The sequence below is a fragment of the Curcuma longa genome, chromosome 20 (assembly GCF_044706935.1).
Source record: "Curcuma longa cultivar G26 ecotype Majalengka, Jawa Barat chromosome 20, ITB_CL_G26_1.1, whole genome shotgun sequence".
NCBI lineage: Eukaryota > Viridiplantae > Streptophyta > Magnoliopsida > Zingiberales > Zingiberaceae > Curcuma > Curcuma longa.
The window spans coordinates 9,586,725-9,610,454 of record NC_133880.1 but is presented as its reverse complement, the minus strand read 5'-3'; the positions used below and the strand labels follow the sequence as shown (position 1 = coordinate 9,610,454).

General features: G+C 35.1%; 1 protein-coding gene across 1 annotated transcript; it reads left to right on the top strand.

Moving 5' to 3' along the window:
* Positions 1–308: 308 nt before the first annotated feature.
* Positions 309–19,866, top strand: LOC141813027 (4-coumarate--CoA ligase-like 5). The gene is made up of 5 exons (XM_074700937.1): positions 309–1,371; positions 1,490–1,679; positions 19,467–19,612; positions 19,698–19,765; positions 19,857–19,866. Exons 1-5 carry the CDS (start codon positions 355–357, stop codon positions 19,864–19,866), a joined length of 1,431 nt encoding a protein of 476 aa, XP_074557038.1. The 5' UTR covers positions 309–354.
* The last annotated feature ends 3,864 nt before the right edge of the window (positions 19,867–23,730 follow it).

The window sequence follows — 23,730 nt, the reverse complement described above, 5'->3', positions numbered from 1 at the left end:
CAAGACATTTTAGAAATATTTTAAGAGGAGGGGTGCCAAAGTGATTTCGATAAGAAATGGAAAAAGAAAGTAGTATTTTAATATAAAGAGTCAGCGATTTTCCGCATTAATCAGCGGATCATATAGCAGCAGTAGCTGCTGCCACAATTGACCATTCACATCACGTGCCCTTCCAATTCAGTGGACCCACTTTGGCAGAAACGGTCCGCATACTTTTTATCTTGCGAGTTTTAATTCTTTATTTTTTTTAGTCGCAATTAACTCTGAAATCTCAACTGCCCGTGTCCCAACGACTCCTGATCATTTTCGTTCCTCACTGCCATCTGCTCCTGCTCCTCCTCCTCGCCGCTTGCCATGGTGGATGGAATTCTTCCTTCGGCGCCGGCCGTAGATCCGCGGAGCGGCTTCTGCAGCGAAACCAAGACATTCCACAGCCTCCGACGACCCGTCCCCCTTCCACCAGATTCCGTCCCCCTGAATGCCGCCTCCTTCTCCCTCTCCCTCCTCCCCTCCCCCCTCCCCGACCAACCTGCCTTAATCGACGCCGCCACCGGAGCCGCCGTCTCCTACCCAGACCTCCTCTCTCGCATCCGGAACCTCGCCTCCGCCCTCCGCTCTCGAGCCGGTCTCTCCAGGGGCGACGTCGCGTTCCTCATCTCCCCTCCCGGGCTTGACATCCCCGTCCTCTACTTCGCCCTACTCTCCATCGGCGTCATAGTATCCCCAGCCAACCCCCTCAGCACTCCTGCCGAGATTGCCCACCAAATTCGCCTTTCCAACCCCTCCGTCGCCTTTGTCACCGCTGCTACTGCGCCCAAGCTTCCGCCCCATATCGCTACTCTCCTCCTCGACTCCCAGCGATTCCGGTCCTTCTTCGACTCCAATCCGGCACCGCTGCCTCCGGTGGAGATACGGCAATCGGACACCGCGGCGATCCTCTATTCGTCGGGGACGACGGGGCGGGTGAAGGGCGTAGCGCTATCTCACCGCAACCTCGTCGCCCTGATCGCATCCTACCACGCCGCGGCGCAAGAGGCGAAGGAGGAGGATGCGTGGCCGCGGGTGGCCCTCTTCACGGTCCCTCTCTTCCACGTGTTCGGATACTTCATGGTATTCCGCGAGGTGACGCTGGGGGAGACGGTCGTGCTGATGGAGCGGTTCGACTTCAGCGCAATGCTCGCGGCGGTGGAGCGGTACCGAGTGAGCATCATGCCGGTGTCGCCGCCGCTGGTTCTGGCGATGGCCAAGTCCGACGCTGTGGTCGGCCGCGATCTCTCCTCCCTGAAGGTCCTGGGATGCGGTGGTGCTCCGCTTGGTCGGGAGGTGGCGGAGAGCTTTGCCGCCCGCTTCCCAAGCGTCGGGATTGTCCAGGTTCGTCTTGCACGACATTAAATCCTGAAAACATTTTTTTTTTGAAAAAAATTAAGAAAGGGGAAAACATTGACGGCGGAACTAACGGCGGTTTCCTTTATGGGTGATCGTACGACAGGGGTATGGTTTGACGGAGTCATCCGGTGGGATTGCGGGAACGAACAGTCCGGAAGAGAACAGAAGGTATGGTTCTACTGGGCGGATCGCGGCGAATACAGAGGCCAAGATCGTGGACCCCACCACTGGGGAGTCCTTGGGACCCGATCAGAGAGGAGAGCTTTGGCTTCGTGGGCCCACAATCATGAAAGGTAATTCGAGTGAGCAATTTTGACTTCTCTCTTACGACAATTTAAAAAAAAATAAAAATTAAAGAAAATCTCTATTTTATCTCAAAAATATCATTATTCCATAATTATTGTAGTAAATTTGATTAAAATTGCTTCAACATATTTAAAATTACTAAATAATTATAGTTAAAAAAACTAAAACTGCTTAAATATAAGTAAGTTAAAACTGTTTAAATTTTATCAAAATTAATTCAACTTAATTAAAATTGATTAAATACTATTACAATAATTTTGATCAAAACGATTACAATTATATTAATTATAGTAGTTTTGACTAAAACTGTTATAATATAAAGTAATTTTGATCAAAATTATTACAATATAGAGTAGTTAATTAAAATTGCTCGGAGTAGCTTTTGACTCCATGTTAGAGAAGCTTTGTAAAGTTTTACAACAACGTTAAAAAAGAGTATTTTTGGGATGAAAAATATAATGGGCGCATTTTGGATATTTTTCAACATAGACTACAATTTTATGATAATAAAAATAAAAGGCACCCTTTTGATTTTTGCCTAAACAAAATCAAAATTACTAAATATTGGTTAAAAGCAAGAATTGAAATTTCGTAATATCAGGCGATACGAAAAAATTTCGTTCCACCGAGGCACCGACACATCGCCGGCACAGGAATTCCAGCCGGGGAACCCTCCGGAGGCGTCGCCTCTAGAGGCGTCGCGCGACCTTGGCGACGCCTTCGGAGGCCTCGGTGACCCGCCGGAGGTGCCGCTTGAGCCCGGCGACGCCGCCGGAGGCCCCGCCCGAGGCCAGCGACGCCGTTAGGCCTCGCCCAGCCATGGGCCGGGGCCCGGCGACAGCTCTATTTACAATTGCGGGTTCAATTTTTTTTGTTTTTTAAAACTTAAGGTTTAATTAAGTTTTAATAATCAATTATTAGCTATAGTTCAGTTAACTATAATTGCTCAGATAATTTAAATAGACTTTATTAAAACCTATAAAATTATCAAAAAAATTTATTTTTTATTTTACATATTTAGATTAAATTTTTTATTTTAATTAATATATTTTATATTTTTCAAATAGAAACTATACCGACACGGTATAATAAAAATAAAAGGCGCCCTTTTGATTTTTGCCTAAACAAAATCAAAATTACTCAAATATTGGTTAAAAGTGCTCAAATTTGATCAAAACTAATCTAACTTATCAAAATTGGACAAATAATATGGAAGCAATTTTGATCAAAAACTACTACCATTGGAGTATTCATAGCAATTTTACCCAAACTATTACAACATGGAGCTATATTAAAATTGCTTGGAGTAGCTTTGACTCTATGTTGGGAGCAGCTTTAGCTAAAACTGCTTCAATTGTAGCAGTTTTAACCAAAGTTGCTACAACAATGCTTGAAAAGGAATATTGAATAGCCAATCCCTCACCATTAATTATGAATTGCCAAATTAATTTGACGAAAAACTAATGCAGAAGAAAAATGTAACAACTATTGTTTTGTATGCTATTTTTTATTTTAAAACCCAGTATTAAAAGAATCTCCACATCCTTGATTTGTAAAATTTAGCTTAAAAAAATAGATAGCCTACTAAGCAAAAAAACTAGATCCTTTGCAATATACTATACTTCAGTCAATTGGGAATTTTGTTAAACCAAGAAGTACAAGTTCTTTGCTATACATTTCCAATTTTCTTTTGGGGGAAATTATGTTTATGACATTTACATGGTCCTTTCTGTAAGTATGTTATTATTATCCTATAGGATGACATTTGGATATCTTTTCTTTAATCCTAGGATCAGTTGTAAGATCTTTTTTATGTTAAGCTCAACATTATGCTATTCAATTGATTTTTCTATTTTCCCCAAGGTTTAAAATATCGAGATGTGTTGAGGTTTTGTTTCTGGACCGGAACGATACAGTTTCGATACTATATTGTGCCGTACCAGTATAGTTTTGATATTTTAAAAATATAATAACTAAAAATAAAAAATTTAATCTAAATATTTAAAAATAAAAAATAATTTTTCAAAAAAAATAATAGGATAATTTTAAAAGGTTTTAATTAAGCCTATTAAAATTATCCCAACTATAGCTAGAAGTTGATTATTAAAACTACTGTTTAAAACCTAGGTTTAAAAAAATCCCGTGCTCGACTACGACGGGGCATGTGTGACTGCGACACGCGCGACCTGTGCGACGCCTCCGGTGGCGTTGGCGGACCCGAACGACACCTCCAGTGGTGTCGACGGACTCGTCGATGCCTCACCTTGGCTGGAATGCTGTGCCAGTGCTGGTCCGCTGGTGGAACGAAAAATTTCGTTGATTTCGCTCCTGTAAGAAATTTCTCTACAAGCTATCCAAAGAAAGAAAGAAAACCTTTTCATTCAAGTTAAATTATGCTCAACAAATATAGAAGTGAATTTTTTAAAAGAAGGAAATGTATAACACATTATAAAAAATAAAAAACTTGTCATATGAAAATAATGGCTATTAAAAAAAATCTAAGAGAACAAATAGGTATTGATAATTTAAAGAGAAAATTAATATAAGTGGATCAAGTTTAGCACTATTTTGCTTTAACCTGAAAAAGCAAAGATTTGCGACTTCTGAAGGTAGGTTATCTTTATTAGACGATGATCCAGACTCAGATTCACATTCGGATTCGGTTCCTATTTCTTTTTTAAGTTTGAGTTTAGACTTAAGTTTGGATTTCTTAGCAATAAATGTTATACCTTTTTATTTTTGGTCTAAGTTGGTCTGTTCATGGGGTTCAAAGTCACAAAAAAATTCATCTAATGTGATTAGAGATAGGCCTTTAAACATTTTGTAAGCATTTACCATAGATGCCCACAGAGTTGTCCTTGGGAAGGTTTTTAGGGCATAACGAATCAAGTCGTGATTATCGACTTATTTGCCGATTGCTTGAATGCCATTCAAGATTTCCTTGAATCGGTTGTATAGTTGACTAACGGACTCACCATCTTTCATTTGGACATTTTGAAGTTAACTTAATAAGTCCTTGGCGGTTCGTGAGTTGGCGAAACCTTCATGAAGCTTAATGAGCTCCTCCCATAACTCCTTAACACTATTAAAAGGTTTGACTTTACTCAATTGTTCCTGAGTTAGACCACATTAGAGTGTAGTTGTGGCTTGAGCATTGACTTGAATTTTCTTTTTAGTGTCATTTGTCCAATGATTGAAGTCGACCAACTCGCCATTTAGATGTCTAGGCAGTTCAAACCCTATCTTGATGATCATCCCATTTTCTATCTCATTCATGAGATAGAATTCCATCATTCCTTTTCAATAGGCAAAGTTATTGTCATTGCAGAGTAGAGGACGGGTTGTGTTGAAACATTTTTGCAAAGCCATTTAGGGTTAAAATTGGTTGAGTTAGAGTTGGGTCTTTTGGTTGAATTGGTTCCTGCCCAAAGTGTAAAATTCGTCCTAAATTAGATTCAAATTTTACTTTGGGCTAGTTAAATAAACAAAATTCCTAACTTAGCTTCTAGGCGGTGGTGAGACACAAAGCTTTCTTAGATATCGGAGCAACGATCACTTTCTAAAAACAAAGCTAAAATAAGAATTTTGAATTTAACTAGCTTTAGTATAATCCTTTGGTCTAATTGGTTTATAATGGGGTGAGTTAGCTTTAGCTAATTTCACCCAATTGGGTTTTCTTAGCGTACTATCAGCTCAATCTGCTCTGACATTAATTTGTAGGATCGAACTCGACGCTAGAGGGGTTTTACGAGCTTTTATGGACGAAAAATAACTCTAAACAATATAGACAGAATAATGCATCGGGAAAAAAAGTAATCAAAGCAGATATATGATTAACTTGAGAATAATATTTTCTAAGTTAGACATGTAAGATTTCTACAGCACAAATTGTAAGGATGCATAACATAAACAAATTGATTTTTTTTACGATTAACTCCTTTCTAGAAAGATTCTAGAGGTGGACTTTAAAAAGTATATGAAATTAAGGTACAATAAAAATGTACGATAACTAATAAATGATAATATTACACTTATGTTGCTATATATAAAGAATGAAGTACGACGTTGTAGTGCGTAGCGTTCGAAGAACACTGATTGTGAGCATGAGTACGCTGAGAATGATTGAGAATGAGATTGTTGAAAAGCTCTACCTCGTGACTCCTTTTAGAGGTCTTCTTTAGATGTTGATGTAGCACCTCTAGGTCGACTAGACCATTCTTGGTCTCTTGGGAGTCTGCTGACATGACTGCAATGTTTATTCAATAATAAATATTATCCGCAATCCCGGTCGACTGGGATCCCTCGGTCGCCTGGAGCTAGGTAAACTTCCTTCTTTAACCTGACTTTCCCATGTAGTAGGATTCTATTTATATTGATCGCCTGAAAGCATCTACGGTCGCCTGGATGCTGGGGTCGCCTGCCGCTCGCTCCAGTCGCTCGCGAGACTTCGACTCCAACGGTCAAAGGTTATCTGCAGTCAATCACCCAGGCTCCCTCCCGATCGCTTGAAATCGTCGAACTTTGCTTCCCTGCACTTGATACACATAATCAATATGATATTAATTTTAACTTTACTTGCACATACATTGACTAGATGTTTAGCTTCCAGCTGACCCATCTAGTGTGATTTGTCAAGTCACAGATTTCAACTGCCTCTACTTGGACTTGCTCTTTCAAGTCACAACTCTCAGCTGTCTTCATTTGGACTTGCTCTGCCAAACCACAACTCCAAGCTGCCTCTACTTAGACTTGCTCTGTCTAGTTCTCAATTAGGACTTTTCTGCTTGATTCCCAACCAAAACTTCCAACTACTTGGTTCCCAATCAGGACTTTGCACTTGTCTAGTTTGATTAGGACTTAGTTAATTGTCTGATTCTCAACTAGGATTTCTATCTATCAAGTAATCTACTTTACTTGATATAAAATGATCAGTTCATAATAACTTAATTTTACACTTAGTCATATATCAAAACACTGGATTCACACGGTGCTCCTAGTACCAACAAAAAATACCAGTGCTCACATTGAGACAATGTGGAGTAGAGACCTATGGGGTTGTCGAACCACATTAAAATTGTGTTCCTTCTTGTATTTTATTTTATTTTTATTCTGCTGTGCTACTAACGACTCTAATAGAAAAAAATAAAGAAAAGACAAGTATGCTATTCACCCCCTTCTAGTGTCAAAAGGATCCTACAAATATCACCCTTCTCATAATGGTCCTTTCGAGTGGAGTATCTATAGAAGAAGCATCTTGGAGACCAGCTAAATTAAGCAAATCTTGTGTGTGCTTATGTTGATGCAAAAAAATACCCAAAGAATCGGTATGAACTTCCAAACCCAAGAAATAAGTAAGAGGACCGAGATCCTTTAAATGAAATGAGGTTGAAAATGTTGCAAACGAGCAATTAAGACAGAATCGTTCCCATATCATCAACATAAACTAGGAGAATGACAATACCAGTAGATTTTTTGCAATGAAACAAAAATGAATCATATTGGCTCTGCTTGAATGAAAATTGGAGCAAAGTAGATCTAAATTTATCAAATCATGCTCGAGGAGTTTGTTTTAATCCATATATAGATCGCTTCAACTTACAAACATCCAAAGAAGAGGAGGAAAACAAGCGTGATGGTAGAACCATATATATTTCTTTTTTGAGATCACCATAAAGAAATGTATTCTTAACATCCGTCTCATGAAGTGGCCAACCTTGTGAAGTAGCAATTGAAATGACCATTCAAACTATTGTCATCTTGGTAACCGGAGCAAAAGTCTCGTCATAATTGATGCCATACTCTTGTTGGTTACCTAGGGCAACCAACCGTGCCTTATAACGATCTAGAGTATCATCAGAACAGAGCTTGATAGAGAAGATCCATTTACAACCAATGACTTTAACATTTGTAGGAGAATGAACAATATCCCAGGTGTGATTGTCCATAAGAGCTTGAATTTCTTCTTCTATTGCTATATGCCAACAATCATGTTTCGCGGCTTCTGAATAACATGAAGGAATAAGAACAATGGATAAAGTAGTATGAAGAGACGTATGAGAAAATTCGTACCAATCAAGTGAGCGGGTGATTCTGGAAGAGCACTGTGGAATGACATTTGAGAGTTGATTGTTTGTGGTAGAAGCAGGTTGAACAAGCTCACATGTCAAGTCAAGCTAAAAAACTTGTACAGTTGGACGTTGTCGTTGTTGATACACAAAGTCAGGCTTGAATCAATCAAAAGTAGTAGGTACCTTATCAAAATTAGGAAGGACAGATGGCTCTGGCGTAGATTCAACATGAGTAGAAAAAAATATTGATTTTTAAAGAAAACAACATGACAAGAAATACGAAATTTGGTAGAACATGGATCATAGCAAACATAACCCTTGTATGAAATACGATAGCCCATGAAAGCACATTTAACAGATTGAGCAAAAAGTTTATGGCATCATGTGGTGGCAAATAAAAAAAGGAAACACAACCAACAATATGCATGGCAAGATAATTAGGATGTTTATGAAAATGACGAAAATGTGGAGATTCAAAGTTTAAGACACATGAAGGCAAGCGATTAATTAAATAAATTGTTGTACATAGGGCCTCAACCTAGAATTTAGATGGAACAAAAGATTCAAGCAATTCAAACGACATCTAATAAATGTTGGTTTTTATGTTCAACAACACCACTTTGCTGAGGTGTATACGGACAAGAGTGTTCAGAAATAATGTCTTTTTGTTGGAGAAAATCATGAAATTCATGAGGCATATATTCGCCACCAGAATCACACTGTAACACTTTAATTTTTGAAGAAAATTGGGGCAATTTTGCCCCAAGCGATTTGGATTTTAATGTTTGACTGAATTAGTTTAAGTTAGGCAATGCTTGTTGATCTAACATGTGTGACTTGAGTTCACAGGAAAGTCCAGGAATGGAGTCTTGGCATTTGGTGAAGTCCCGGAGGCGCGGCCTCTTGGCAAAGGACGAAGTCCCGGAGGCGAGGCCTCTTGGCAAGAGAAGACTTAGCACGACAAAGTCGAGGGAAACGTGTCAAGCGAGTGCAAGGAAGTGCACGAGGCTTGTGGAAGGCGTTTGAAGACTTGTGTCAAGGCTAAGGGATGAAGAAGATGCTGAAAAAGGGAGTTTTCAGCTTGATCAGTCGACTGACCCTGCCAGTAGTCGACTGAGGTTGATCCGAAGAACACACAACCAAGTTCAGAAGTATCAGTCGACTGAAGTTTGAAATTCAGTCGACTGGGGTCAAACAGAAAGATCAGTCGAGAGGAACAGTCGACTGATACTAGTCGACTGGTGTTGGAGCAGTCGACTGGTAGACTGCCGTTGGGCGACAGCTGGCCAATTAAATGCGTATTAATAGCCGTTGAAGCCCATGAGTCGACTGACCCTAGGAGCAGTCGACTGGTCCACTGAATTTTATAAAAAGAGCGGTCAACGTCGCAGAAAAATAGATCTGATTCTTTCATCTTCTTGATTGCTCTTTTACATTGTTAAAACTTTTTCTCTTCCTCCTAAACTTTACTACAAATCTTGTACGAGGAAGAAACTCTGTTGTGAAGGTTTCTCCGCCTTCGAAGCGTGCTTCGAGAAGGAGGTTGTTTTCATAGTGGAATCGTCGACTGCGTGTGTGGATCCTTGGATTAGTCACCTTGTTGAGGTGGATACCAAGTAAATAACCGGGTTAGCGTTTGATCTTTGTATTTTACTATTATTATTTCGCTTCCGCTAACAATCTTGCAGAGAAAGATCGAAAAACGCTATTCACTCCCCTCTAGCGAACGCCTCGATCCCAACAGAAAATTGGATCTCAATATAGGCTACAAATGTTTTAAAGACAGAATAAATCTCAGATTTAGAATGAAGAAAATAAATCCAATTATTGTAAGCATCAATGAATGTGACAAAGTATTTGTAATTGGCATGAGATATAATAGAGTAATATCCCACACATCACTATGAATCATATCAAAATAACTTTTTGCATGACTACTATGAGAAGGAAAAGAAAGAGACTTACTGTTACCCAATTTACATGTAGAGCATTCAAAAGAAAGATGAGAGGAAATTTGATCTTTGTTGTTTAATGAATCATAATTTAGTAAGTGAGATAAGACAACAGAATTAGGATGGCTTAAACATTAACAAGCGCCCAACTTTAAGCCCCTTCGCTAGTATCTTCTCTGACACTTGATCCTGTACAACAGAACCGTTACGAGAAAATCCAACATCACAGTCATTATCAACCAATTGTCCTATCGAAATGAGACTAGTAGACAATTTAGGAGATACCAAAACATCATTGATTGAAGAATTAATATCGCCACTAGCATGAATAGGTAACTTACTGCCATTAGCAATTTGAATATTTCCATGATATTTTTTAACATTGCTAAGAGTCTCAAGGGAATTGGTTATATGATTGGATGCACCAGAATTCACAAGCCAAGATAAAGATGGTGTAGTATGATTACCTTGAAGTCCTAAGGTTGAAAGGTTATAGTAATCATTGTCGAACCATTTCAGGTTAAGTATTGAGCCAACAGCAGCTTGATTAGCAACAGTATCCCGATTAGCAACAACAACCTGATTAGCTTGACGATTCTGAGGATGAGTAGGACATTCTTTGATAATATGCCCAGACTTCTTACAATAGTTACAATATCTCTTTGAACAGTTAACAATCATATGTTTGTATTCCTTACAACTATAGCATTGAACTTGTCGCATGTCTTTATCCTTGCCTTTTCCTTGAGCTGCATAAGCAATTGCATTATTTTGCATTTTGTTTTGTTGGAAAATTATTTGTGTTTCAAGACCTGCTCTTCATGAAGCAACTCTCCAAAACACACATCCAAAAAAGGAGGAGCACGATTCATCAAATTAGAGTGGGTTGCCTTATATTCGGGACGTAGTTTCATCAAAAATTGATCTCTCTTGCTCTGTTCATGCACCTCTTGAACCACAGAAAGAGAGTCAGCTAGTATTTTGGCATAAATTATGTCAACATATTCAGCCCTTAAGTTTTGAAAACCAAAAAAGTAGTCTTGAATGGAGATTGGAGAGATCACCCTGAGAGTAACTAGCCATCTCGTACTCTAATTGAAAACGTTTGGTTATATTATCTTGATTATAAAACCTTTTTTAAATACTCCCACATGCCTTTAGCTATCTTATGTGGCCTCACATTAGGAACAAGCAGTTGATCAACTGATCCTAAAATCCATGTCATGACTCTAGCATCCTTGATTTTCCATTGAACCAATTTAGCAAGTTCAGTAGGTGCTGCATCACTAACATTGATGTGACCTCATAGTTCTTTTCCCATGACAAATAAATGAAATCCTAAATTCCCAAGTAGAATAATTCTTGCTTGTGAAATGCACACCAAAAATATCCAAGTTGCTAGTTGACATAATACTTGTTACTCAAAAAATGTAACCCACTAAATGCAACAAGAAGTGATGAAAATCAACAGACCCAAGAGTCTAAAACATTGAATTGAAATAACACTAACAAGAATACTATATTCCTAGAGCCAAGATCAGACTTCACACGAACACACACTAAAATTATGAATTCCTCGCTCTGATACCATGTCAATTGGATTGAATACCCTCATAATGAGAGTTCTTCTCATTATATAGAACATGTTAAAGATTTACAAGGTTGATTTTCAGCTATAGATCCAGGTTGGTTTCTAGTAATTACAGTTGTCTAAATAAGAACGTTACAGCTATACTACTAATTACAATATATTAATAGCTATAATATTAATAAGGCTTGATATATGATGTTAGTGAGGTAATTAGTTTAGTTATAATTATAGTTTCAAATCTCATGCCGTATTGGGTGGCATGGGAGAAACATTTTGTTTAGCCCGTTCATCTGTACGACGTAGAGACCGACACTTCCCTCGGAGGAGTCACGTGACCCCCTAGGCTGTGCATGGCCCCCTCGGCCGCAACGACGGCTGCGCCGGAGGGGACGCCCGCCTCGGCTATGTCAGAGGGGTCGTGAGACCCCCTCGGTCGCGTCGAAGGTCGCGTGATCCCAACGGCAATATAAGAGGGCTCCTGCATCCCCTGTGGTCGTGCCGGAGGGCTTGCGTGACCCCTACAACCATGTTATAGAGCTCACGCGATCCTTGCCGCCGCGTCGGAGTGCTCGCGCGAGCTGCCAGGTTGTGCACAAGCGTGATCGTGAGTTTTAATTTTTAATTAAAACTTAGTTTAATAATTTCAATTAACTCCCGACTATAGACTATAGTTAAGATAATCTAAATATACTTTATTAAATCTTAATAGAATTATCATATTAATTTAATATATATTATTTATTTTAATTTTAAAAATATATAATAAAATTTATTTATTTATCATATGTATATATATTTTTTATTTTTTAAATATTTAAGTTAAATTTTTTATTTTTAGTAATATATTTTATATTAAAAAAATATTGAAACTATATTGACATGGTACGATCCGGTATTGAAACCATATCATTCCGGATATAAATCGAAACTCTGATATGACTCGAAATTTTAAATCATGATTGCAACTAATGTAAATTTAGAGTAATTGTTTTATAAGTATTGTCATGTTGTCGAATATGTGATGGAGTGGAAGGAATTCTAAATTGGTGTGTGGTGGCTACTGTGTTAGTGGTGTTGTTTATGGTTTAAAATCTCGTACTGTATCGGGCAAAAACGATTGAAACATATCATTTTAGTAAATCATTGAAATTCAATACCACTCAGCACCAAATGTTAAAATCTTAAGTCGTACCATAGTTTTAGTTTTTGAGTTGTGTCATAGTTTCGATCTTTGACTGAAAAATATTATTATAGTAGCATGTCGATGCTTTGATACATTGTGCTAATGACAAATTAGAGGTTGAAAGAGGAAGGAGATGAAGGGAGGAGACATTGTCTATGTTGAGTTATATCGAGTTTTAGTAATTTACCGGAATATATTTTGATCGTTTCTCTCGACATAGTAAAACATTTAAAACCATGCTCAGCATGAATAATGTCTTCTTCCTATGTTTCATCTCTATTATTCTTCATCTTCAATTCATTAGTGGCACCATACATCGAAACATTGACATGATATCGAAACAGTATTATTCCAATTAAAGACCAAAACTTCAACACGGCTCGAGATTTTGAACTTTGGTGTTGTTAAAAGTGTGTGCGAAGTGGGAGCAATTCTAAATAGGTACGAGGAAAATTGATTAAATTTAATTAGTTATAAGTATACTCAATGAAACCTGTCAAAGTCGGTCCCAAGCCTAGTTGAAAAAGGAGGAGGGTTGTGTATTAGGTTGCCAGCCAGCGTGGACATCCAGACAAATATTCGATCAATGTATCCATCAAACTATTGTGTTAATGCTAGGATGCTCCCCGTAAGAAATGCGTTGCAGGGTCCAACTGTAATATCTTGACAAAAACTGCTACATTTCTATGAGAATTTGGGTATAGTGTTAAATATGCAAGAGTTCTTATATCATAGGTTAGGTAAGAATAAATATTATAGGAAATCTAATTTTTTAAGATTTGAAACATGGAATCTATGAACATTTACTAGTAAAATAATAGAGGTAGTAGATACGATGATTAGGAGAAAAATTAATATTTTATGTGTACAAGAGACAAAATAGGTAGGAGAGAAGGTAAAGATGATAGTGAATTCAGATTTTAAGTTATAATACACAGAAAAGAGTAAAATAAGAAATGGAGTAAGTATTGCCGTCGATAGTTTGTTAAAGGATGAAATAGTGAGAGTAGTTAGAAAAGAGATAGAATTATAGCTCTCAAGATAGTAGTGACAAAAGAAACTATTAATGTAATTAACATATATACACCTAATTAGATGAACGTACTAAATCTAGATTTTTGGATGACCTAGATGAGGTATTATAAAATATTCCATCAATCGAAATAATTTTAATAGGAGGAGATCTAAATGGACATATAAGAGTGAAAAATAAGGAATATGTTAAGGTGCATGGGAGCTATGAGTTTAAAATAAGAAATGAAGAAGAGAAAATTATATTGGATTTTGCGATAACAGATGACTTTATACTAGTTAATATGTTTTTTAAGGAAAGAGATAATACTTGGTCATATTCAAAAGCGGGAATAATAAATTGCAATTTGGCTTTCTTATAGTTAGGAAGAAGAATAGAAAGATTTGTAAAGATTGCAAAATTATCCTTAGAGAAAACTTAACTATTGAACATAGGTTAGTAGTGGTAGATATACGCCTCAAGTATAGTATCAATAAAAGGAAAATATGCATGATTCTTAAAATTAAGTGGTGGAAGTTAAAGGATAGGAAATAAAACATATTTAAGGAGAGGAGTAAGAGTACAAGTATTAGGAGAAATATATGACGATACGAATATGACATGAGATAAGATGGTATCGGCGAGTCAAAACGACGTGCACTACCAAGTAAAGAATCTTGGTGGTAGAATGATTAAGTACAAGAGAAAGTGAAGGAAAAACAAACAACGTATAAGGTATTATATACTTGTAAAAAGGAGGAAAATTTAAAAAAATATATACAATAACCAAGAAAGCAATAAATGAAGCTAAGAATGAAATTTTTGAACACTTATATCGAAAATTAGATAAAAAAAGGGAAAGAGACATTTACATTATAACTAAAGTGAGAGAGAAAGATAAGAGACCTTATTCAAATAAGATGTATTAAAGATAAATGCAATAGAGTATTAGTAAATGATAAGGAAATAAAAGAGCAATGTAAGAGGAATTTTTATCAACTTTTTAATGAAGGTTTAGGTAACCAACTTAACTTATGTAATTTAAGTAGGTTAAATGAGTATAGAAATTTAAAATTTATCGTAGAATTTAAACTTCTGAAGTAGAACAAGCTTTAAATGGGATGCAAAATAGAAAAACAGTTAGACCAGATAATATTCTGATAGAGGTATGGAAGTGCTTAGGGAAACAAGGTATTGAATGGTTTATAAAGTCATTTAATTTGATATTGAAAATAAAAAAAATACCCGATCAATGGAGGGTAAGTATTCTAGTTCCCTTATATAAGAATAAAGATGTATAAAATTATGCAAACTATAGGGGTATTAAACTAATGAGTTATACTATGAAACTTTGAGAACTAGTAATAGAAAAAAGATTAAGGAAGGAGACCATGATGATTGAAAATCAATTTGGATTTATGCTTGGAAGGTCAACAATAGAAACTATACATCTTCTTAGATAATTAATTAAAAAATATCAGGAATAAAAGCAAGACTTACATATGATATTCGTCGACTTAGAAAAAGCTTATGATAGAGTTCCAAAAGAAATTATATGAAGAATTCTAGAAAAAAAGAGGTGTTAGGATAGTCTATTGAACTAATTAAGGATATGTATAAGGATGTAATGACAAGAGTGAAAACTTCAAGCGGATTAATTGAAGCGTTTCGCATAAAGATAGGGTTACATTAAAAATCAGGTCTAAATCCCTATTTTTTACACTAATTATGGATGAACTTAGTGGATACATCCAAGATACGATATCGTGGTATATGTTGTTTGTAGATGATATTGTTTTAGTAGATGAAACACATGAAGGAGTAAATGTTAAATTCGAATCTTGATAGGAAATGTTAGAAGTTAAAGGTTTTAGACTTACAGTAAAGACAGAATATATGAAATTTAAGTTTAGTAATATTTGATGTAATGAGATAATTGTTAAGATAGAAGATGAATTATCTGTGACTGAGAGTTTTAAGTATTTAGGATTATTTCTATAAAAGAATAGATGATTGAGAGAGATGTCTTATATAGAATACAAGCGAGTGGTTGAAATGGAAGAGAGCGTCAGATGTTCTTTGTAATAGTAAAGTATCTTTAAAACTTAAAAAAAAATTTATAAAACGGATGGTTAAACTTGTTATGTTATATGAAGTTAAATGTTGGGTTATGATTCGAACACATGAGCAGAAGATGGAAGTTGCAAAGATGAGGATGTTAAGGTGGATGTACGGACATACAAGGATGGACAAGATAAGAAATAAAAATATTAGAGAGAAAGTCGGGATTGCATCTATTGAGGAAAAATTCCGGTAGATACATTTAAGATGGTAGGGACATGTACTTAGACGACCAATAAATGCTCAAGTTAGGCAATGTGAAACTACGATAAATGTGCACATCAAACGAGAAATAGGAAGACTAAAAAAGACTTAGTTAGCAATAATAAAATAAGATAAAATTTATTTAAATATAAATGATGATATAGTAGGGGATAAAGCCTAATGGTGTAGAAGAATCTATATAACTGTCATTTAGTGGGATAAGGTTTGGTTATTGTTGTTGTTGTAAGTATACTCAATGTATTTAATTAACGAATTTTATAAAGCTAGCGGGTGCACCCTACTCCCCACTAGCCATAACGTAGTTTCATTTATGTTGACAGAAATGGTAAATGTGGGCATTGACAACAGTGGGGTGAGTTATCACAAGAGGAAGGTTGCAATGCTACTTCAAATCTACACAAGGGACATGTTCACAAAGAATTAAGGTTGATCCATAGTAGAATTGTAAAGGATTAGTTAAGGTGTGGAGGCCGTGTAGAGGTGAGGGATGTTGGTTTGGGTACCAAAGTTAGAGAACATGGGCAAAAGTCAAGTGACATCAAGAACCAACAGATGGACTCAAGGGGTTGGTTAGTCTAGTTGTACGATATCAACTTAAGATGAACTAGTAGGAAAAGTCGGAGTTTTAAACACCAAATTATGAATTTAGCTCTCATACCACATTGATGTATCACAAGATAAATCTCAAAAAAGTAATAATGCGCACATAGTGAATGATATTTATGAAAAGAAATTTATTAATCCTCATGAAGAGAAAATTATTAATTAGAAGATCTTTAACACGAACCTAATCAAAATTTGAGATATACTAATAATATTCAAGGAAAGAATAACCATATACTTCAATGGACTCTATCAAATTTGGAATAAATCTTTTATTCTCTAAGCAAGATAATTATTAAATTAAAAACTCTCAAAATCAATTTATTCTTCTAAATAAAAGATCTATCAAAATAATTTTCAAAAAGCCCATAAGTCTTGAAAATAAAATTCCTATTTGCATAACTATTTTTGGGAAATTAGGAAGGAATTACAACATCTAAAAGATTACAAGAGGTAGGACTTGGAAAGTATATTTTATAAATTCTTGAAATCATCATACTTATGAATTTTATTATGATATCAAATATATTTGTATTTTTTTATGGGTAAATGAAAATATATAAGAGAAGAATGTATATCTTCTGTTGGGCATATTAGAGCACATCCCAAAAACATGAAATTCTGACTAGGAATCAAAAGTGAATAAATGTTGTCTATATCTTAATAAGTATCCAATCTATGTTTATGTCAAACAGACCTAGTCATCCATATATGGTAAATCATTCATGACATGGCTAAGTGTCGTCCCTTGGTTAAAAGCTAAGTACCTCGAAACTATTGCTTGAAGACGCATCATCCTCTGATGTGTGCTCATCTCGTGCTTTATCCCAAGTCAAGTCGGCACCTTATAACATAACAGGCTGCTAGTCTGGCATCAAAAGAATAAGTAGTCCAAGATCTCCTCTACAGCTCCACAAAACACATAGATCTTGTTTTGTACATGCGATAGTCTATCCCGTGACTTAAGACGTCCATGTACCAAAAACCATACCATGAACACAGGCTGAGGTTGGATGTATGACTTCCAAACCACACTTGTCCATCGTTTTTTGGTGGCCTGAGTCCTAAAAAAGTCAAACCTTGGGCACCTCTATCGTGCTGCTCAAACCAACTTTGGAGGCAAGCCGCCGCTAGCTCAACCGTACCACTAGAAATAAGAATCTCATCTCGAATGGACAAAAATTTCTTAATCAATGGGGAATCTTCATGTTTGGCTGCCCAGGTCCAAACAACTATTCTTGTAATTGTGTTGAACATGGGAAGTGGAAATCAAAATATTTATACATAAATCCAAAACATTTAAACTGGTGGTATGAGAATTATAAATTCTAAGGAGTCTAACTTTTGTATTCCCTTTTAATAAAATTGGTTTCAAACAACTATAGTGATCACATAGCAACTTATTTTTTTGATAATCCAAATTCTGTATAGAAAAGGGGATGGAACTTTACTAGTGATATAGCCTTGTACAAAGTTCAATAGAAGGATAAGATTAATCATTGTGACAAAGATTGCCTGATGATGCTAAGGGTGATGAAATAGGTTTGAATGCCATTTTCCTGCAACTTTGCTAGTAGGCTTAATCCAGTTGAAAATGTTCACTTTGACATTTGATTAATTGGTGCCAAAATGACCAGAATTAAGAGATCGTGATTTATTATATTTGCGGAAAAAGAAATGGAGCATCAGTCTAACAAGAATGACCAAAGAAAGGGAAACAAATAAGAGAGCGATGAATGAGATGGTTGTTAATCAGTCATCAAATTTACATACATTTTATCTCTAGTTATCCCTCTAATAAAGATCTTTATTGTGTTGTTTTCTTATTTTATTGTGGTTTATATTGCTATTTTGAAACACTTAATAGACAAATAAATAAATGAGCAAATAAAGTGTCTTAAACCTATTTTAAATTTTCAAAGGAGCCATGTAACAAATTTGATTATATTGTAGGCGTCATTTGGTAAAGCTGCGTACAATAGATCCAATGTAGTCCGACTTTTCTCGAGACTCCGCATTGGTGGGAGCTTTGTGCACCGGGCTGCCCTTTTATTATTCAACAATTGAATAAGATCAAATTGATACTAGAAATGTGATATAAACTCGTTATACATGTGGATGATTATAGTATTATAAATGTTATATTAGCTATTTAATTGAATCAAAGTGTTCTAATAATATAAAGAACAAAAACAAAATTATTAACAAAATTTTGACAATTATAAAGAACAATATCAAAAATATGTGCTATAATATCAAAAAAGAAAATGACATGATTTTCTATTATTGTCCTGTTTTGTCAGAGTTAAGCACCTCAACCAACAAATTGCATTATAATTTTGTTATACATTCATCTGACAATTGTTCATTTTTATTGTTTCTCAACTATAGCTACAGAATTGTTCCAAACTAAGTCCAAAAATTGGAATATATAGTAAATCTCTTTTCTTGATATGTTAACTTTGCTACTAGTACTTTAATACATCTCTTCATCACTATACTGTTATCCAAATACTTCTATGGCTTGTGCTGGGTTTAATGCTTTTACATTTTATCTGGATGGGCAAACACCAATTTGCCTAGGAAGGAAAACATTGTTTACATGTTTATACTTGGCAAGGTGTACTTGCTAGCTGAATTTTCAAATGATGTTTGTGCATTTTTTGCATGAGAAAAGCTATATACATCTATTGTTTTAATTTGCAAAGAATCTTGGTTAAGGTTATAACTTGCCTATGGATGTTCAAATGATGTTTGTGCATTTTTTGCATGAGAAAAAATACATCTATTGTTTTAATTTGCAAAGAATCCTGGTTAAGGTTATAACTTGCAAACATCTATATACATTTTATCGGGATGGGCAAATGCCAATTTGCCTAGGAAGGAAAACATTGTTTACATGTTTATAACTTTGCAAGGTGTACTTCCTAGCTGAATTTTCAAATGATTTTTGTGCATTTTTTTCATGAGAAAAGCTATATACATCTATTGTTTTAATTTGCAAAGAATCCTGGTTAAGGTTATGTTGGTGATGCTGAGGCAACTGCCTCCACATTGGACCCTGAAGGTTGGTTAAAGACTGGTGATCTATGCTATTTTGACCATGATGGTTTCCTCTACATTGTAGATAGGTTAAAGGAGTTAATCAAATATAAAGCATATCAGGTGTGCAACCTTGAATTCTGATTTCTCATTCATACTGTCATTGACATTTTTTGAATTTTTGTTATTTTTATGTGCTAATATTCAGGTTCCTCCCACTGAATTGGAGCAAATACTTCTTTCCCACCCAAAAATTGCTGATGCAGCTGTTGTTCCGTATGTATATCTTGACTTTGTGAATATTTTTACTGTGTATGAATTCCATATGCTTAATTATTCAAATATATGAATCAACATAAAAATGTAGGTTTGGATAACATTAAATTTTGAAGAATTTAAGAGATTAGGGTACAATTTGGTTAACTAAGTTCTTCAATAAAATTTTGAGGATTAGAAAGATTCCTGAAGAATCTAGAAAAAATTAGCATAGAGATATATATACAATTTTGTTTCATTATGAAGGAATTGAGTTGTTGTCATATATGAAACTTTGAGAAAGACTTAGTAGAGGGAATGAAAGAAGTAACAAACATTTCCAGAACCATTTTGATTTCATGTTTGGATGTTTAACCATATCTGCCATTTATTTTCTAAGACAATTGATAGAAGAAGTATAGAGAAAAGGATTTGCATATGATTTTACTTAGAAGCTTATTATAAAATCATTATGATGTAATTTAGAAAATAAAGAAATATCTAGTAATTATATTAGTGTAACAAAGAGATGTTTGATAATGTAGTTACTAGTGTTATAGCTACCGAAGCGTGATAAGTGATCTTCCTATAACTATTAAACTACAATAAGTAAATTTATATTGAAGGTTTTCCCTTAAATCTCTATTTTTTTTATTGTACTAGAAGATCCAATGATATTTGACATAAACCTTCTTGGTGTGGAGACAAGGATAAATTCCAAGTTTAATTATGGAGAGACTTTGCAAGACAAGGTTTATATAGAACTAAAACTGATCATATGAAATGTGATTTAGTAATTTGAAAATAATCAAGGAGTTAAGATGGATAAATAGGAAATATGTAAGCAAGAGCTTAGGTGATCTATTATTCAGCAAGGAGATAAGGAGATATTGATGAAAATATTACTTATAAGATAAAAGAATGAGTAGTTTAAATGGAGATCTTTTGAGTTTTTTTGTGTTCATTGTGTATCCGTTTGGACCTAATAAAATATTTATAAGACATCATATGACCTTCCATAATCTATATGTTATGTATCAGAGTCTTTTAATTGCTAGGAAGTGGCATAAGCAAGAAATTGGTATACCAAAATGAGGATACTAGGATGGATACATGGATTTAATTGAAAGGACAATATAAAAATATTAATAAGCAAGAGTAACTAGGTCTTAGTGCCAATAGATGATAGAATGAAAAACATAGAGTGAGATGTATGAGCATGTTTAAATTGGTGTGCCAAAGATGAGGATACTAAGATGAATACATAGGGTTACTTGAAAGGATAAAATAAAAATATTAATATACAATAATCAGTACGTGCTAGCCCCAAAAGATGATAGAATGAAAAACATAGAGTGAGATGTATTAGCATGTATAAAAGAGCCCATAGATTTTATGTTTTGAAGAGTCAAATTAATTAGCGTAGATGGTTTAAAGGGCAGTCTATCTATTTGATTGATTGATTAGTTTCCTAATTCTCAATGAATTTCAAAAATGATCTTTTGTATCTGTTTTCATATAAATCCTAAATTCCTAAGTTAATCATCCATGCTTAGTCACTTGATCAGTTGGATCAGTCTCAATACTTGAGTAAATTTCCAAATTGAGTCTCGCAATTTTGATATTTGCTAGAAAAGTAAATTAACTAGAGATTGAAGTGATTGAACCAGTGACAAATAGACTTTGGATTATTGCTCACTTTTGGTGCTGAATTGATTAATTTAAATATCGAAAGTGGCTTCTCACTTTTGCAAGCATGGGAAGCTTGTCAATATTCTTTCTTATGGTTTAGAAGGATAACACCACAGAATAAAGAGGATATAATGAAGAGATAAGATCAAGGGTGAGGTGCCTGACTTCTTTATTGTTATCACCACACTTTTCTTGAACAGTCTAATAAGTCAGAATCCATCCATTATAATAAGAAATATTGCTCATGACATTGACACCCACAATTGCTAGTGTAGAGTTGATTACATGAATCTTTTCCTATAATACAAGTCACAAGTCCCAATTTTCGGGGTTAGACATGTGAATTTCATCCACCATTGAATTATATGTAAGCCTAATATGTTCAGATCTATATAAGATTTTGATATTGCTTTGTGCTGGTTGTCAATGCCGAACACAAGGCTCAACCTTGATCATCAAATTAAACTTGAAATGTGGTTTAGTTTTGGCTGCACATGTTTCTGTACTAACAGCTTATTAGCAGGAGCTCTTTTTTTTTGCTGGACATGGGTATGGTCAATGTGAAATTTCCATTGCCCATATTCAAATCGATTAATCTGTAATGTTTGTTGAGGATGCATTACTCGTATGACTTGCAATAGTATTACTGGACAAGCATTGTTAAAACACCAAATAGGATCTAATGTTTGTAGCCTGACTTGCAGTGGTTGTGTGGACTGGCACGAAAATTCAACTAGCTTTGCCATGGGAAGAATATGTGCCATGTATAGAGAAAATGGCAGATAAAATTCAAATTGGGATGGTGGAAATTGGATCCTATAGTTGTGGGTACCATAAACAAATTCTTTGAAAAGTGACCATTCGCCGACTAATTGTCTTGGTTGGTTGGTTGGACTGGGGTATTGACTTTTTAGGAAAACAGGACAGTGATGCAAGTGAGGTTACGAAGACATCTGAAAAACCAGAAATCAGTCATGAGTCTATTGTTAGACAATTTAGACAGCTTGAAACCTTAAATATAAAATTACTCAGTAACTGTATGTGCTAACACTTATTGAAGATTAATTTTATTAAAATGTAAATTATCCATATAATGAAATCCCAATTGCATCATACATAAACAGGCATTTCTTGTTCCGCCTTCATCCACCTCTTTTAATACTCTTATTGTTGTTGCTTCATAGGCAACTAATGTCTTTAGGTATTAAATGTCACTATGTAAATCCTTCTTCCCTTTTGCCTGCTATTGAGCTTTTCCTATCCATTTGCTATTTGAATCTCTCTTGTACTCTAGATCACTAATACTACATCCATTTTTACCATGTGGATCGTTAGAGAGAAAATACATCATATCAATGGCAGAGGTTGTGGGTTGTTAATTGATAAGATTATGGCAGAAATTATGACTAAAATTTCAAGATCTAATTTACCATAATTTATTGATAAAATTATGGCAGAAATTATAGCTGAGATTTCAAGATCTAATTTATCATAATTTATTAGCTGTAGATTAGTAGTAATGTATAATATTAGCTGTATATATATTCTTACCTTAAGTATACTAGTAGTAATTAGTATAATTGTTGTAAATATTTTTTTGTCTAAAATAGATTGTATAAGAATTCTTATTTAAAGGAAAGATCATCAAAGAAAGAGGCATTTAGTCATTTTATCAATTGTGTCATAGTATCAGAGCTTGCTTCTGAAATTCATAACTGAATCTTTGAATCTCTGTCAGTTTTTTTTTTCTGTTCTACAAAGTTTTCCAGTTTGCTTTCAAATTTTAGGTTGATTAATTTCTGATCAACAATTTTAGCTTTGAGATATCATTTTTTTGAAAGAATGACTACTGAGAATTTTCTTGGAAGAATGTCTATAGAAATTTTGGCTATCAAATTTGTAGGAAAGAATTATGCAGCTTGAAAATTTCAGTTCAGAATGTTTCTGAAAGGGAAGGAGCTTTGAAATCACATTAACAAATCTACTGCTGCTGCTAAAAAAAGGTACAGAACTTAGTTAATAGGAGACAAAGGATGCTCTAATCATCTCTTGGGTTTTAAATTCTATTGAACCTCATATCTGGCCAATAATTTACGATCCTTTAGTACAGCTAAGGAAATGTGGCAGTATCTGCAACGCATATATCTTCAAGATAACACTGCAAGATGATTTCAACTAGAACTGAAGATTGGTAACTTTAGTCAAGGTAATCTCCCATTGAGCAGTATTATTCTGAATTTATTAATCTATGGAGTGAATATTCTGGTCTTATCTATACAAAGGTACCTAAAGAT